This window comes from Talpa occidentalis, unplaced genomic scaffold (genome assembly GCF_014898055.3).
Source record: "Talpa occidentalis isolate TD23 unplaced genomic scaffold, MPIMG_talOcc4v2.1 talOcc4.10, whole genome shotgun sequence".
NCBI classification, from domain to species: domain Eukaryota; kingdom Metazoa; phylum Chordata; class Mammalia; order Eulipotyphla; family Talpidae; genus Talpa; species Talpa occidentalis.
Genome location: NW_023600993.1, coordinates 83,277,263 through 83,292,612, shown reverse-complemented (window position 1 = coordinate 83,292,612; position 15,350 = coordinate 83,277,263). Strand labels below are relative to the sequence as shown.

The 15,350-nt window shown below is 39.9% G+C and overlaps 1 protein-coding gene across 3 annotated transcripts in view; it reads left to right on the top strand.

Moving 5' to 3' along the window:
* The window catches only part of RPRD1B (regulation of nuclear pre-mRNA domain containing 1B), a 62,896-nt gene that overhangs the window by 21,860 nt on the left and 25,686 nt on the right, over window positions 1-15,350 (top strand). For all 3 annotated transcript variants that reach the window (XM_037495265.2, XM_037495248.2, XM_037495257.2), the window contains 2 exons: window positions 139-265; window positions 6,746-6,921. In XM_037495265.2, the coding sequence (XP_037351162.1) occupies window positions 139-265; window positions 6,746-6,921 (303 nt within the window). The remainder of the gene's footprint in view (window positions 1-138; window positions 266-6,745; window positions 6,922-15,350) is intronic.

Genomic DNA, 15,350 nt, shown 5'->3' with positions numbered 1-15,350 from the left:
GCGAGGCCCAAGAACAATTTTTTTTAATGTCAGGAATGATCATGTTTATAATTTGCCTCCATCCCATTTATCTCAAACTAATTTTCTTTAACCTTCATACGTTTTAAGGATGGTGCTGTATGTGTTTTCATTGTACAGACTGAGGAACTAATCAAGGCTTTGCAAGACCTGGAAAATGCTGCATCAGGGGATGCTACTGTTCGACAGAAAATTGCTTCTTTGCCCCAGGAGGTACAAGATGTTTCTCTATTGGAAAAAATAACAGGTGAGAAGGTAGAGTTTGGGTGAAAGATGAGGGAAGAGGGACGTATCTAATGCATCAAACATAGGATAGCCTGTGTCTGCAGGTGTAGACTTTCTGTGCTGTTAGATCTCCACCATCTTTAGATACGCTAACTCAATTCACATGCCGAACAATAAAGCTGCTGAAACAGTTCAGGCTTTAATAGTGATTCTAGGAATTATTGAAGAATTGTTGGCATGTCACAACCTGAGGTACTCTTAAGTAAGGTCTTTTGAAAGCAAAGTGCAAATTACTTGGGAATACCAAAGGGAGAAGGCATTAAACTTATGACCCTCTTATTTAAAAAAAAATTACATGTCAATGCTATGTGATTTATACACCGCACTGATACACCCCATAGTTGAGAGAGTGCATTCAGTGCCGGTAACTCCACTTGTGTGTTGTCAAGCCATTTTGCCTTTTTGATGATCCTCCCAATAAAGCAGGGAGGGTTATTGATATTATTTCCACCTTATACTTGGGAAATTGACAAAAGGACTGAAGTATGAACTGGTTGTTAGGGAGAGTGGTCTGTGACAAATACTACTACTCTTCATGATAATTTTTTCTTGTAAGATTTATTTATTTATACAAGAACTGAGGCACAGGCCAAAGGTGTGGGAGCATGAGAGAATTCACCAGGGACAGAGCAGGGAGCAGAACAGGCAGATGGACTGAAAACACTGCTGAGGGGAGCAGCGGGTGAGACAGGAGAGGTCTGCTCTGCCATGTGGTTATCTCCCTGGCCAGCCAGGAATCGAACCCACACTGCAGAGGCTGTGGACAGTTTCACAGCGCTGCCCTCAACCCGCAACTGGGGAGGCCCTCTTCATGATAATCTTTTGAAATGGCTGTCTCTATATCCCCAGATTGCATTGGAGGCAATTGAGAGGTTAGGTGTGCCTCTCAAAGTCACACAAGCAGTGGTCTTGGATTTCAGCCTGGGCTGCAAATCCTGTGTTCTTTCCATGACAAAAAAGTCAGATTTCCTTCTAGTCCCTTCCCTTGGCTGCTTCACTAACTTCCTCCATATTCTTCTACAGGAAATCAAGGTCGCTCATGAAGTATTTCCTTTATTTGGCAAATATTTGAGGCCGCCATGTAGCAATGTTCTCTGTGTCCCATGCATACCCCCTCAGGGGTTTGTGCTAGAAAGAAAAATAAAACAGAGGTGTGGCGGATGGAAATGATTGAAGAAGATACTATTTTAAAGGTCGTCAGGAAAGACCTTTCTGATGAGATGATTTTTGATCGGAGATAACCCAAATTAGGAAACTATCCATGAGGGAAAGAAGTGCCACCCAGGCAGGGGTGTGCTTGTTTGGCCAGCACAACACCAAGGCCTCCTGAAATGTGCAAGCAGCGTTTGCACTCATTCCCTCGACTCCCCAGGCGTGGTGGCGCACACGTCTCACCGTCTGTAGAACATTGCGCCCTTGCCTGCCTTTGCTCCACGTGCCCTCACTTTCTTATTTACTTGGCTTAGAGGTTTGAGAGTCACGCTCTCACTTAGCCCCTCAATCCGTTTTCCTCTCTTGCCCTGTGACTCTAGTTTCCTGGCAAAGATCCCACTGCTTCCAATTTTTGGAAGCAAATTAATATAAAACTAGCAATGTAGATTATTTTATGTTTCATATAGCTTTTCAAAACTAAGTTTTATTAATATTTTTGATTTTAAAATATACCTAACAAAGTTTACTATCTTAACCCCTTGGAAGCACACAGTTCACAGTATCACATTCAGTCAGTTCCAGGTCTCATCTCACCATGCAGAACTGAAGCTCTTCACCCATTAAAGAAAAATTCATTTCCTTCTCCCCGCAGCCCTGGCAACCAGCGTTCTTAAATCCATCTTTCATCTATTCCTTGGCTGTATATGCTCAGCTGTGGTGACTGGGAAAAACAAGCACAAGTGGGTGGACACGCCTTCCTATTTCTGTGGGTGAACTTACTGTTTTTTTAAACCAGTCCCTCTACGTTGTTCAGGCCTGTTCCTTCTCACTAGTCAAGAACTTCACTCCAACACTTCTTTTTGTCTTGCGTTTTCTTTTTTCCCACTCTGTGCTTCTCAACAGCATAGTAACTTGTATTTTTCTCCCACATAGAAGTTTTATTTCTTGACTCCTGTCTTTATCTATTGTTTCATTTCTTAGTTCTTTTTTTTTAAATCGTTTTTAAAAGTGTTTTTTTTCTTTTTGGGACTTTATGAAGATTTATTTTTGAGAGCTAGCAAGATGGACTAACACCTAGCGTCCGGTTTTCTTTCTCCTCTACCTCCCCATTACTTATATCTCTTTTTCCCTGGTTTTCTATTCTTCATAGTAAACCATTCTAAATGGATTATCTAGTCTCATCTGTCTCCTTTTCCCCTCCTTCCACTCTTGTTTCCACTTTACTAAAGCTGCTCTTTTCATTATTATTGATGACTTTCGTGGTGATTTTTTTGCCTAATTTTAAGTTGAGGTCATCTTAAATTTCTTCATGGAAATACTTTCCCATTTGGTGTGGTGTACAGAATAATACCATCTCCGCACCCCTAAAAGAAAATGCTCAAGTCCTAATCCCCAGAGCCTGTGAATGTGCTGTCTTACATGGCAGAAGAAACTTTGCAATCCTGAGATGGGGAGGATTATCCTGGATTATTCAGGTGGTTCCACTATAATCACAGTGTTCTTGTAAGAGGGAGGTAGGAAGGAAAGTCAGAGGAGATAGGAAGCAAAAGTAGGAGTGGTATATTTTGAAGTTGGAGAAAGGGGCCATGATAATAAATATTAAGATAATGCATTGTATTGTTTTAAGCCTCTACGTTTGCAATGATTTGTTAGAGCAGCACGAGGAAATCTGACCCATATTTCCCTAGCTTTTGGTCCTATCTTTTCGGTCTCCTTTGCTGGTTTCTTCACTTCTCCTTTACCTCTTAATGTTGAATAGTAACCCTCTTCTCTAGCTAGTTTCACTGGCTGTTCTTACCCAATTTGATGACTTAACAATTTTTATGCTAGTGATCCTTAATTTACACCTCTAGTTGACCTCTGCCTTGAACTTGAGACCTGTATGTGTAACTTCCTGGTCAGTGCTCCTAGTTGGTTGTTTCCAAAGACATTTTAGATTCCCTGTCCCATCTCCTCGTGTTCCCTACAAAGCTCATTTCTCTCGTGGTTTTCTCCATCTCAGTAAATGACCCTTCATCGTTTCTGTTGGTCAGTACCAAAACCAATATCTTGTCACAAACTTCTCTTGGATGATTGCGGTAGACTCCTCCCTGGTCTCCATGCATCCTCCTGTCCTCCAGCCCCATTCTGTTCCCCACGTAACCAGAGCGATCTGTTAAAGTAGAGGTTGGGGACCTCCCCGGTGGCGCAGTGGTTGAGCGCTGGGTTGCGAAGCTGCCCGCAGCCTCTGCAGCACCAGTTCAATCCCTGGCTGCTCCCCGGCCACCGGAGGAGGGTCCCGCATGGCGCGCAGACCTCTCCTGCCGCCCGCTGCTCCCCTCAGCAGTGTACTTTGGTCCTTCTGCCTGCTCTGCTCCCCGTTCTGGCTCTGGTGAATTCTCTCACCCTCCCGTGCTTCTGACTGTACCCAGTGCTTGTATAAATAAATAAATAAAAATAAATCTTAAAAAAAAATAAAATAAAGTAGAGGTTGGATCCTGCCTCCCTGTGCTCAGAGCAGTCCCAGGCACATGGCCTCCTTGTCTGGCTCTCCCCTCCTAGGGCCCTCTACCTGGTCGTGCCATAGCTTTATGTCTGTTGTTCCTCTAAAAATATTTCAAAAAATAATCTCCAGAGAGTTAAATGGCTTATTCTCACTTCCTTCAGGCCTTGGTTTACATTTCATTTTATTGATGCCTACCGTGACTATCTTAGTTAAAATCACTTTGTTCTCTCCAAGTGCCTCGTTCTTTCTCCACTGCCATATTTTTCTTTACACTTTTTACTTTCAGCTAATAGATAACTAAAATGTAAACTTCTTGGGACTAGGAAGTTCTTGTCCTTCATGTCCCTGCTGGTTCTGAGAGTCTAGAATATTGCTGGACACTCAGTAGGAGTTCACGTATTGTTACATATAAGTGGAAGGCGTGGGTGTGAAAGTCTGATTGGAGTGGGTTTAGTGGCCAGGTTGGAGAGGTGGGTTCCAGAGTATAGACGGCTCAAGTGGAGGAGGGAATAGGGCAGTAGTGGGAGAGTAAAGTGTGCCCCAAGATAGGGCAAGAGAAATTGATGAGACGTGGGGAAGACAGAGGACAATCAAAAAACAGATGCATGTTGTAAACAAGAGAATGGGATGTCTGTGCCTAAGTGGAGGCTGAAAAGAGGCCCACAGCCAGCAGTCTATGTGATTGGGGGGCACAGCGCCTGAAGACTGCCATAGGGAAGCTCTGAATCAAGCATCTTGTGGCTGCGTTTTGACTGCATTTTTTCTGTAGCTTGTAAAACTATTACAGGTTATTTTTCTGGATTTTAATTTGTGTGAGTATATTACCTCCATTGTACAAGTTCTTAGAGGGTGAAAATTGTTTTTTTTAAAAATTCTGAAAAGCTAGTGTCTTCCTTTTTTTTGTCATAGGCACTCAGACATCTTAATGAATTAACTTTGAGATCATACAGTCAAGCAGTGACAAAGCTAAAACCAACATAACCACCCCAACAGCTTGTTTACAGACTGTACCAACAATCTAAAAACATAAGCTTTGCGGGTCGGCTTTACCCGCTGTGACTGCCATGTCTCTTTCCTTTGTGTTCTGTTCTACCCACTTTTTCTTCAAGAACATCCCTTTGTTTCCCTATCCCTGAGGAGAATGGAAGCAACAGACCTAATTTGCATCCATCAACAGTTCATCTTCTGGTATTCATATTAAGAAGGTACCTAAAAGCCAGACAGACTGTTTACCAAACAGGAACAGTTGGGAATTCTTAAATCCTAATTTTCTGTGAGAATGCTGAGCTCTCTCACCTGAGAACCTGTATTCATGCCTTGGAGCTAGAGTCATTCTCTCTGGTGCTCTTTGTTTCAAAGCACCCATCTACTCTTTTGATCCTTAAAGGCCTTTTAAGAATGAGGTGTATGTAATTAAAGTTCTAACCCTACTACCACCCACATGGAATTAATGATACCATTTCTTATAAGCATCCTTTGGTTTTACTCTCGCATTTCTTAATGTTGAGGCTTGTTCACCATATCTTTCCAGCAATATTCTTTCTTAAACTTTTGAGTTTTTTGCACAGCTTTTTTCCAAACAATGAGTTGCAGCCCAATAATTGAACATGAAAGCAGTCTGGTAGGTGATGACCAACTTTAAAGAAAATGAAATAGAGATAGAACACTTTGCACATAGTAAGGATAAATATGTTTCATAAAACTTACTTTCATTTTTATATTATGCACATAAATTATTATTTTTTTTAAATAATAAATTTTATTTTTATATTCCCCCATACAATTGCAAACCCCCCCATTCTGACCCCAATCCCTCCCCTCCCGCCCCCACCCCCCAAAAAGTGTCTCTGGTTCATAGTTTTTTGTTGATTTTGATTTTCACTTTCTTATAGTTATTCATTTTCCTGGTCCCTTATTTAAGTTTTCTAGATTCCTGCTATGAGTGAGACCATCCGGTATTTTTCTTTTTCTTTTTGGCTTATTTCGCTGAGCATGATCCCTTCCAGCGCCATCCATGTTGCTGCAAATTGCATGTGTTTATCTTTTTTGAATGCTGAGTAATATTCCATGGTATATATGTACCACATCTTCTTGATCCAGTCATCTATTTTTGGGCATTTGGGCTGTTTCCAAAGCTTAGCTATTGTAAATAGATGCACATAAATTATTATTTCTTAGTGTGGGTCAGGTTCAAAATCATTTGAAAGCCTCTTTCATACCAGACCCTACATACCAGACCCTACAACCTGGGAAGAAGAAAGCTCACACCCAAGTTCAAGGCTTAACATAGATAAAGAAGTAGAGTTAATAGGTTCACGTTTAATACCTGGATTTGAGTCCCAACTCCTTAGCTAACCACATACTGTACTTGTTGTATACTTTTTTTCTGTTTTCACTTCTGCTACCAAGAAATGTGTGCTTGCCTTTATATTTCAGAGGAATGTGCAAAGGAACAATATGAACAAAAGCATTTTTGAAATTCTTGTTGAGGAGAAATTACTTCATGACCTTAAATATCTCTATTTATAGAGCTTTTGTAGGAATAGGATTAAGTAATACTTTGCCCAAGTCCCTTCCTTGTACTGTTGCCTTCAGGTAATTCAGAAATGTCCTGTCTTGTTGACAGGCCTGGGCATCTTTGGAATTATCAGTCAGCCAGTCCATTGTATGGCCACAGGTTCTGACTTATTCCTGGACTCTGTGTGTTAGGAGAGAAACTGTTGATCCACCTCTCTGAAATTTTTGCAGTCATTCCTATATGATTTGTATATTGGTTTTTTTTCTCCCCATCTCATTTGTATTTAGACAAAGAGGCAGCTGAACGGCTTTCAAAAACAGTCGATGAAGCATGTCTGTTACTAGCAGAATATAACGGGCGCCTGGCTGCAGAACTGGAAGACCGGCGCCAGCTGGCTCGGATGTTGGTGGAATACACCCAGAACCAGAAGGATGTTTTGTCAGAAAAGGAGAAAAAGCTAGAAGTGAGTACATTGCAAGGTAGACCCAGATTTCCCAAATTTCCCTTTTCTGTAACCCACATACAGAGGTTTTTGTTATACCTTAATTATGTTTTTGTTTTTGAAACATGCATGAGATGAGAACATCCATCAATTAATAAAACAGTTTTAACCTGGTTGACAGTTGAGGTCATGTTTCTATATGTACAAGAAGAAAAATTGGAAAGCAAGAAACAAAGAACAAACTCTTACAGCAATTAGGATAATAATATAGCTTCAGTTTGAACTCACATTAAAAAAAAATTATAGATCGAGCTACAAAAAGAACTAGAGGTTAGTAAATAATTGGTAGTACCTGGGAATGCTTAAAAATTTCTTCCTCAGGTTATATTGAGATTTATTTCTGACATATATCAGTATATGCTTGCTAAGGCCAATAAGTAGTCTGCCTTAACTCTGTCTACAGTCAGTTGTAAAATTTCACAGTAATTTTTGTGGAGGCTGGTTCTTAAACTTCTGAGAAGAAACTAATTTCTACTCTGAGTTGACATTGGTCTCTGAGTGCCTTTGGGGAGGAGCTGTGGCTTCTTAATTAAGTACATGGTAGCTTAACATCATTGCCAAGTCCCTTGGGGTAACAGAGCCAGGGATTTGGACATTTGAGGAACTACTGCTTGCCCTAAACTGCTAGGCTGCTTTCTGAGAGTAACTGCCCTTCTTTTTTTTTTTTTAAGGGGGCATGGAGAAGAGTTGCATCAGTGGTTTGGGGGAGAAGGAGTTTTGAGTTGGAGAACCAGTCACATATTAAAAGTAGTACCAGAGTAGATGAGGAGTTGGTGATACAACCCTTGCCCTTCCCCCCACATCCCAGCATACACACACAACACACATTCTCTGGCACAGAGGGAGGAAAAATTGAGCTAGCCCTCTGGCTGATAGTCATCTGACACCATGGGGGAATGAGTGATAGACACTTTTTATCGTATCCTTAACCTGCAGTGACCATGGGAGCTATGATGAGTAGTGGGAGGTGGGAACTTCATATTCATACTTAACCAGCTTGAAAGTGGAAACTGGGAAATGGCCGTAAAAATAGTGTGGCTTAGATTTAGAAATCAACACTGACCAGAAATCCTAAAGGGAGTTTCACAGGCAGTACCAGACGGTCATTTATCTGAAATGCTCATCTTTCACTGAGGAAGCATTTTCAGCACCGTGCCCCGGGACTAATAAGAGAGTGTAATTAATGATTCTAGTTGTAAGTCACCATGCCATCTGTTGAACTGCCCCTTGGCGACACATTAAGGGCTTTCTCTGATCTGTCAGACATTGATTATCATGAGCAGCTGTTGGGGGGATGTGGCAAGCTACCATAGAGGACAGTCTTTCAGAAGGAGATGGTGTTGGTAGGGGAGATTAACTCTTTGTTCGTTCTCTTCCTCGAAGTTGTTTTCCTCCCTGTATTTCTTGGGGAGTCATTCTGGTTTGTTTCTTTCATTCTTGCAGAGCAACTAGTGGTTGCCGGATACACGAGTGGCCATTAAGGCTGAGAGATGGATCAGAGATTTGGGTCTGTTCTGTAAATTTCCAGCCCAGATTCCTCCATTCATCTGGGTATTGGTGTAACAATACTTAAAAAATCAGAACAGGGAGGTCCTACCAGTGGAAAGTGTAGATTTCTGAACTAAGTATCTTATCCCAAATCATGAGTCTCGGCCGTTTGAACAAAACCATTATAAAAATGGAGTTCAATTTGCTGCATTAAAAAAAAAAAACCATAAAACTAGATACAACACAAGATGTTGAGAGATGACTATTTATCCATGTTTACTATAAATGTGAACAACCTGCTTTCTAGAATCTTAAGATTTTTCTCTCACATCCCATAATAGACTGGTTTTATCCTGTGGTATCTTTAGGTAAAACTTGCTAAATAAGTAAATAGTGCCAGTTGAAAGGTGCATTATTACTATGAATTCTTTCAAATTCTCCAAAAGCATATTGATGAGTATAGTACATAAAATATGCCTCCCTTTCTATCATTTGTTTTCATAACACTGCCAGTCCTTCTTCTAAAATTGCCACATCAGAAGGCTAGTGAAATCTGCTTTCATTTTATAATCCCTATATTGTAATCAGTGTGTAAGTATGTGGAATCCTTAGACCTCTGGAAATGAGAGTCTCTTTTCTTCCCAAAGTTCTGATTTCTGACACATTACTTCTTTTAAGTTTATTGCTTTCTTTATGTAATAAACATACCCTTTTTATTCTCTCGAGAATTTTATCATTGTTTTCTCAGTGGCTTCTATACTTTGGAATAAAGAGTGTGATGATATAGAGCCTAGGAAGATTTGAACCCTGGGATATGGGGGGAATTACAGCTTACAGAAAGAGAGTGTTTTGACTTCAGGGAAGCCATATTATGGCATAAATAGCATAAGTGACATAAAGCCAAACTAGGTAATGGTACTCATGTAGATTAAGGAGACCGTTAACATTCTGATTGTAGTTTAAGGTTAAGCTCAAATGTCTGGAAAGATGATAAAATGTTTTTATAAAAGAAAATAGAAATTGAAGAAGAGAAATGATGTTTATATATGAAGAAAAGCAAAAGGAAAAATGTGAGAGGGAGGTCCCAGCTCCCACTCTTGGGACTTAGGCTCCATACTCTTTGGGAGCTGCTTATTCATTCATGGGCAGTCAACAAACTCATGTGCATAGGGAGATGTACAAAGATGAGCAAGATGTGCTCTCTCTGTAGACACTCACACTCTTGGAGGGGGGTAAGAAGCAGCAGTGAGCAAGGAGTTGAAATATAATGTGAGAAATGTTATTATGTAAATAAGGAAAATACCCTAATTCATTGTCTTTCTTGAACTAGACCAAGAAAAAAAAATAACATGTTAGTGACAACATATTAAATTGACCAGAAGCTTATTTAACATATAAGAGAATTATCAAACATGGATGGGCAGTTTTTGAAAACCATAATGCCTCAGCTAGACTATCTACTGTTTGCTCCTTCAGCATAATTGTTCCTCAGTAAATATTCTGTGATTGAAATCTATCACTTGATGTAATCATTTTCTTTACTGTAAAGAAGAGTTTGTTTTGGGTTGCCTTAAAAAGTGGTTTAGGAAATCTTTTAATTTTTTCAAAAGCAAAAAGACTGTATTAGTTTAAAAGAAAAAGGTAAATATTTGATAGTAACACGTATGATTTTTTCCTTTGGGCTACTTTTCCTTTTAGTAGAATCACCGTTCACTTTGAGACTTTTTTCCTCCTGCTTTTGTTTATGTTACGGTTTACATTGGCTTACCACTTTTCCCTTAAACTCCAGAAAGGATTGGAAGGAGAGCTGCTTAAAGTCTTTGTGATGCTTTGTCGTGAACATGAAAAAACCTAGAAACGGGAAAAGGACATGTAGAAGGATGTACAAATGCAGCCCAGAGTTAAGGTTAAGGAATGTGACGAATATAGAAAGTTAATTCAAGAAGGTAAAGACCAGAGGTACCAGAAAATCCTCTAAATTTCAGTTCTTAGAACACAGGGAATGTCATATTTGGTTATCTTATTTGGTTGACTTACCTCATGTGGCTTGCTAGAAGCACACAAGCCATAGTCAGAATTTGGATAAAGCATAATGTAGGTATGTTCCATCTGAGTGATCAGGACATGCGATAGAGAGGTAGGAGAGTCTGTCTGTGTGAGCATTGAAGGAAAAAAAAGAACCAGGTACCTGCAGTTTTACCACCACACCATTTCAGTTCACATCATGGTGTTTGGCAGTGATCTAGAAGTAAAAGGAAATAGCTCTGTGTGTGATCTATATGCCACTGGGAACTTGCACGGATTATAGGCCACACCAGGAAGAATTCTGGCGGAAATGTTTGCCTGTCTGCAGATTTTTTTTTTTAATGTTTATAGAACATTAACCATTTTAAAGTTTATGTATTTCAGTAGCATTCAAGTATATTCAAAGTATCTTGCAATCATCATTTATATCAGATTCTGAAGCTTTTTGCATTTCCTCACACTAAAAGAATACCATGTGCCTGTTAATCAGTTGTTCCTTACATCCTGTTCCTCCCAACCCCAGCAACCACCAACTGGCTTTCTGTCTGTATGGATTCGCCTACACTCATTATTTCATGGAATTGTTTCCGACTTCTTTCACTTAACATAATGGTTTTTTGAGGTTCATCTGCATTGTTGCATCAGTACTTCATTTTTATGACTGAATTGCCATTGTATGGGTTACAACTCTTCATTCGTTGATAGACATTTTGGTGGTTTCCATCTTTTGGATGTTACGAATAATGCTGCTGTAATTGCCTGTGTACAAGTTTTTCTCTTGAGTTTGTTATACCTAAGAGGGGAATAGCTGGTCATATGGTAATTCTAAGTTTAACTTTTTGAGGAACTACCAACTGTTTCCTTCAACAGCTACACTATTTTACTTTTCCACCATAATATTTCACCACATCTTTACCAGCACATTATTATTTGTCTTTTTTTTTTTTTAAATTCTAATCATCCTAGTGGATGTGAGGTGGTATCTCATGGTTTTGATTTACATTTCCTTGGTGTCTAGTGATGTTAAGCATCTCTGCATGTGCCTGTTGGCCTTTTGATTTTTTTTTTAAGAGCTTTATTTTTTTTCATTGAAGAACTGGGGTGTAGGCCAGAGGTACAGCAGTGAGGGGCAGGATGGTGAGAGGATTCACCAGAGACAGAGTGGGGAGCAGAACAGGCAGATTTACTGAAATATACAGCTAAGGAGAACAGTGAGTGAGACAGGAGAGGTCGGCTGTGCCATTTTTGGATTAGCTCCCCACACATGCCATAGTTCCAGGAATGGAACTCAGGCCATAGTGGTAATAGTGCTGAGACTTAATCCCTAGGCCACCAGGGGAGCTCCTATTGGCCATTTGTATATCTTTTTTTGAGGATTTTTTTTTTTAATTCCTTTTGGTCTTTTTGAATTGGATTGTTTGTTTTTGTTGTTGAATTGTAAAACTTACAAATTCTGACTCTCATCAGATAGATGATTTGTAAGTATTTTCTACCATTTTATAAGCTTTTCACTTTCTTAATACTACCCTTAAAAGCACATAAGTTTTTAATTTTGATGGGTTCTGTTATCTATTATTGTTTTCTTTTGTTGCTTATATTTTGGTGTGAAATTTAAGAATTCAGGTCGTAAAGATTTACTTCTATATTTTCTTCTCAGGTTTTTGTAGTTCTAACTTTTATATTTAGGTCATTGGTGTGAGGTAGGATGCCAACTTTATTCTTTGTATTTAGGTACATAGTTATCACAGTATCATTTGTTAAACTATTCTCCACTGAATGCATCACACTTTTGTAAAAAAATAAGTTAGAAAAAATAAGTTAATTTCTGTATGCCCCATTCTATTCCATTTTCTATGTGTCTATCTTATGCTAATATCACACTTTTTTTTTTTAAACTTTAAAAAAAAATTTTTTAAGGTTTATTTATTTATACAAAAACTGGGGTACAGGTCAGAGGCGCGGGAGGGTGAGAGGATTCATCAGAGACAGAGTGGGGAGCAGAACAGGCAGAACAACCGAAAACACTACTGAGGGGAGTAGTGGGTGTAACAGGAGAGGTCTGCCGTGTCATGTGGGTTTCTCCTTGGCCGGCTGGGAATCGAACCCGCGCTGCAATGAACAGCTTCACAGCATTGCACTCAACCCGCTGCGCCACCAGGGAGGCCCACACTTGTTGTGATCATGGTAGTTTCACAGTAAGTTTTAAGATCAGAAAATGTCAGTCCTCAAACTTTGTTCTTCTTTTTCAATATTGTTTTGACTATTAGGGGGGCCTCCTGCAATTTCATATGAATTTGAGGATTATGTTTTCTATTTTTGCAAAAAAGGTCGTTGAAATTTTAATTGGAATTGTATTGAATCTGAAGATTGTGTTATGGACTGTTGCCATCTTAACATTCCTAAGACTTCTAATCCATGAACATGAGATGTTTTTCTATTAATTTAGATCTTTAATTCTGCTACAGAATTTTAAAAAACATGCTGGAAGTACCACTGCTTTGACATTACAGTGGCCCTGTTCAGATGCCATAGGTATCAGGCACCACAGTAGAGGGCAATAGTGTTTCGTCCCTTTCAGTGGGCAGTGTTTACCTCCCCCCCCCCATCTAATCATGTGTGCTCAACAAAATTAGACACACTCATAATAGCCAGCTTCCTTATGCAAAGTGAAGTGGCATGTAAATTCCTGGATTTGTAGATCGTCATTAACAGAATTACTGGGCTGGACAAAACCTTAGAGATAGTGTGGGGAGTGGCTTCTTACTTGAGGGATTCATACCCAGAGAAGGAAATAAAGGTTTGTGGTTTTGTTTGCTGTGGGACTTTTTTTTTTTTTTTTTTTTGATTCCATACGTCAATAGCAGGAAGACATCCTGTTACACAGAGGAATAGCCAGAGTTGAGTCATTTCCATACCCCCCAGGAATCTTGTTTTAGAGAAATGACATCTTATGTAGGGGGATTAAAATGACTGCATGAAAGCATTCCAGAGTGGCCATGGAGAAAACCTTTATAATTCAAGAGAGATCCCACTCTGCCACCAGGCATCTAAGTGTCCTCATTGCTGCCACTGTGTGTGCTCTTGCTCTGACAGGAAGGGTGGGACATTGACTCATTCATTGTATTTAGGGCTGCTGCTGTTTCTCCCCAGTTTAGCACCTCCCCTTGGCTATAGTGAGCCTTCTATGTCAGACAGCACAGCTGGGAAGGGAGAAATCACCCAGAATCTAACATTGCCTTGTGATTCTTCATATCTGTCTGTAATGTTGGTTGTGACAACTTGAGAAATTCTTTGGCCATGGCAGAGGGGGTGGGAAACCAAACTGATGGGTTATTAGTTGTTTTTTTGGCAGCATCCCCCACCTCCCTCAGGGTGCAGGTGTTTAGAAGCACTTATTTCAGTGGTGGGATAGGCAGTAGATGGAGATAGAACACTCCCTTATTTGTCATCACTGTTGTCAGTTCTCCCCTCCCCCTATGATGACCTCTGGGAACTGAGAGGCCCTGCCTAGAGTTACCCCTCACGGCTGCCAAACCGGGCCTGGCCGGCCCGCTAGTACTCTACATTTAGCATGTAATTCTTTGCTTCCTAGACTAGCTGTGCTGTCAGAACCATGGGCTGTGCGACCAGTGCTTGAAACAGGTCTGCCTGCTTGCACTTGTCAAGGGATCATGGGGCAGTTGCTATCATTTCTTTCTCTATAGAGCAGACTATGGCTTGCAGAGTACTTTTCATTCCTGTTTGATAAGGTGGCTTTTGTGAATTTTATTTTATTTTTTCCATGTTTCCCTCCAGTAGGTAGGTCTTTTCTAGAGTCCTGTGGTTCTGTGAATATTTTGGAGTTTAGAGTTGCATCTTGGGTCTTTGGTTTCCTTCTCCATTCACTTCAGTCATTGCTGGCCCTTATTGCTCAGACCAGATTTGCAGCTGGAGCTCTTACCTGTTAGGGCACAAGTCTGCGCATACGGTGCATGTGTTCTTTCTATATTACATTGTGAAGCCATTGATAGTTATGTCTCTAAAAAATGCCACATTATAATATACTTAGGTCACATACTTGGTGACCTAAGGACGTGATTTGCTGACATTTGAGACTTCACTTTGAAAAAGTGACACGATTTCAACTCTTCCGGCAAGAAGACCATACTTTTAGCCATAGTTCTTTTCAAACTTACAGCTCAACTTTTGGTGATTCCTCCTGCTTTCTGGAACAGTTCTACTGAATTTTAGTTGGTATATACAGCACTAATTTTTCATATTTATAAAATGCATATACATGCTAAATCAAATCAGCATCCAGCACTGTGTGAGTGGTAGCCTGCCAGAACATTCATTCTTACTCAACTAATACTTAGTTCTTTATTTTTATTATTATAGAAAGTATGTCACAGGAAACTTAAAAAATAAATATAAAGAAAAAAATCCTAATCTCACTACACTAAAATAACTGCTTTTAATTTTGGCATATCTCCTTTATTTTTCCTTTATTTTCCTTTCTTTTATTTATTTATTTATTTTAAAATATTTATTTATTTATGCATACAAGAGCTGGGGCACAGGCCAGAGGCGTGGGAGAGGGGGGTGAGAGGATTCACCAGAGACAGAGTGGGGAACAGAACAGGCAGATTGACTGAAATACACTGCTGAGGGGAGCAGTGGGCAAGTCAGGAGAGGTCTGCCAAGCCATGTGGGTTGGCTGGCCAGGAATTGCACTCATGCTGCAATGGCTGTGGATAGCTTCATATAAGTTGCGTCTTAACCCTTGCACCACCAGGGAGGCCCCCAATATCCTTTATTTTGTTTTATTTTACTTTAATTATTTTAAAGATTTATTTTATTTATACAAGCACTGGGTACAGTCAGAAGCGCGGGAGGGT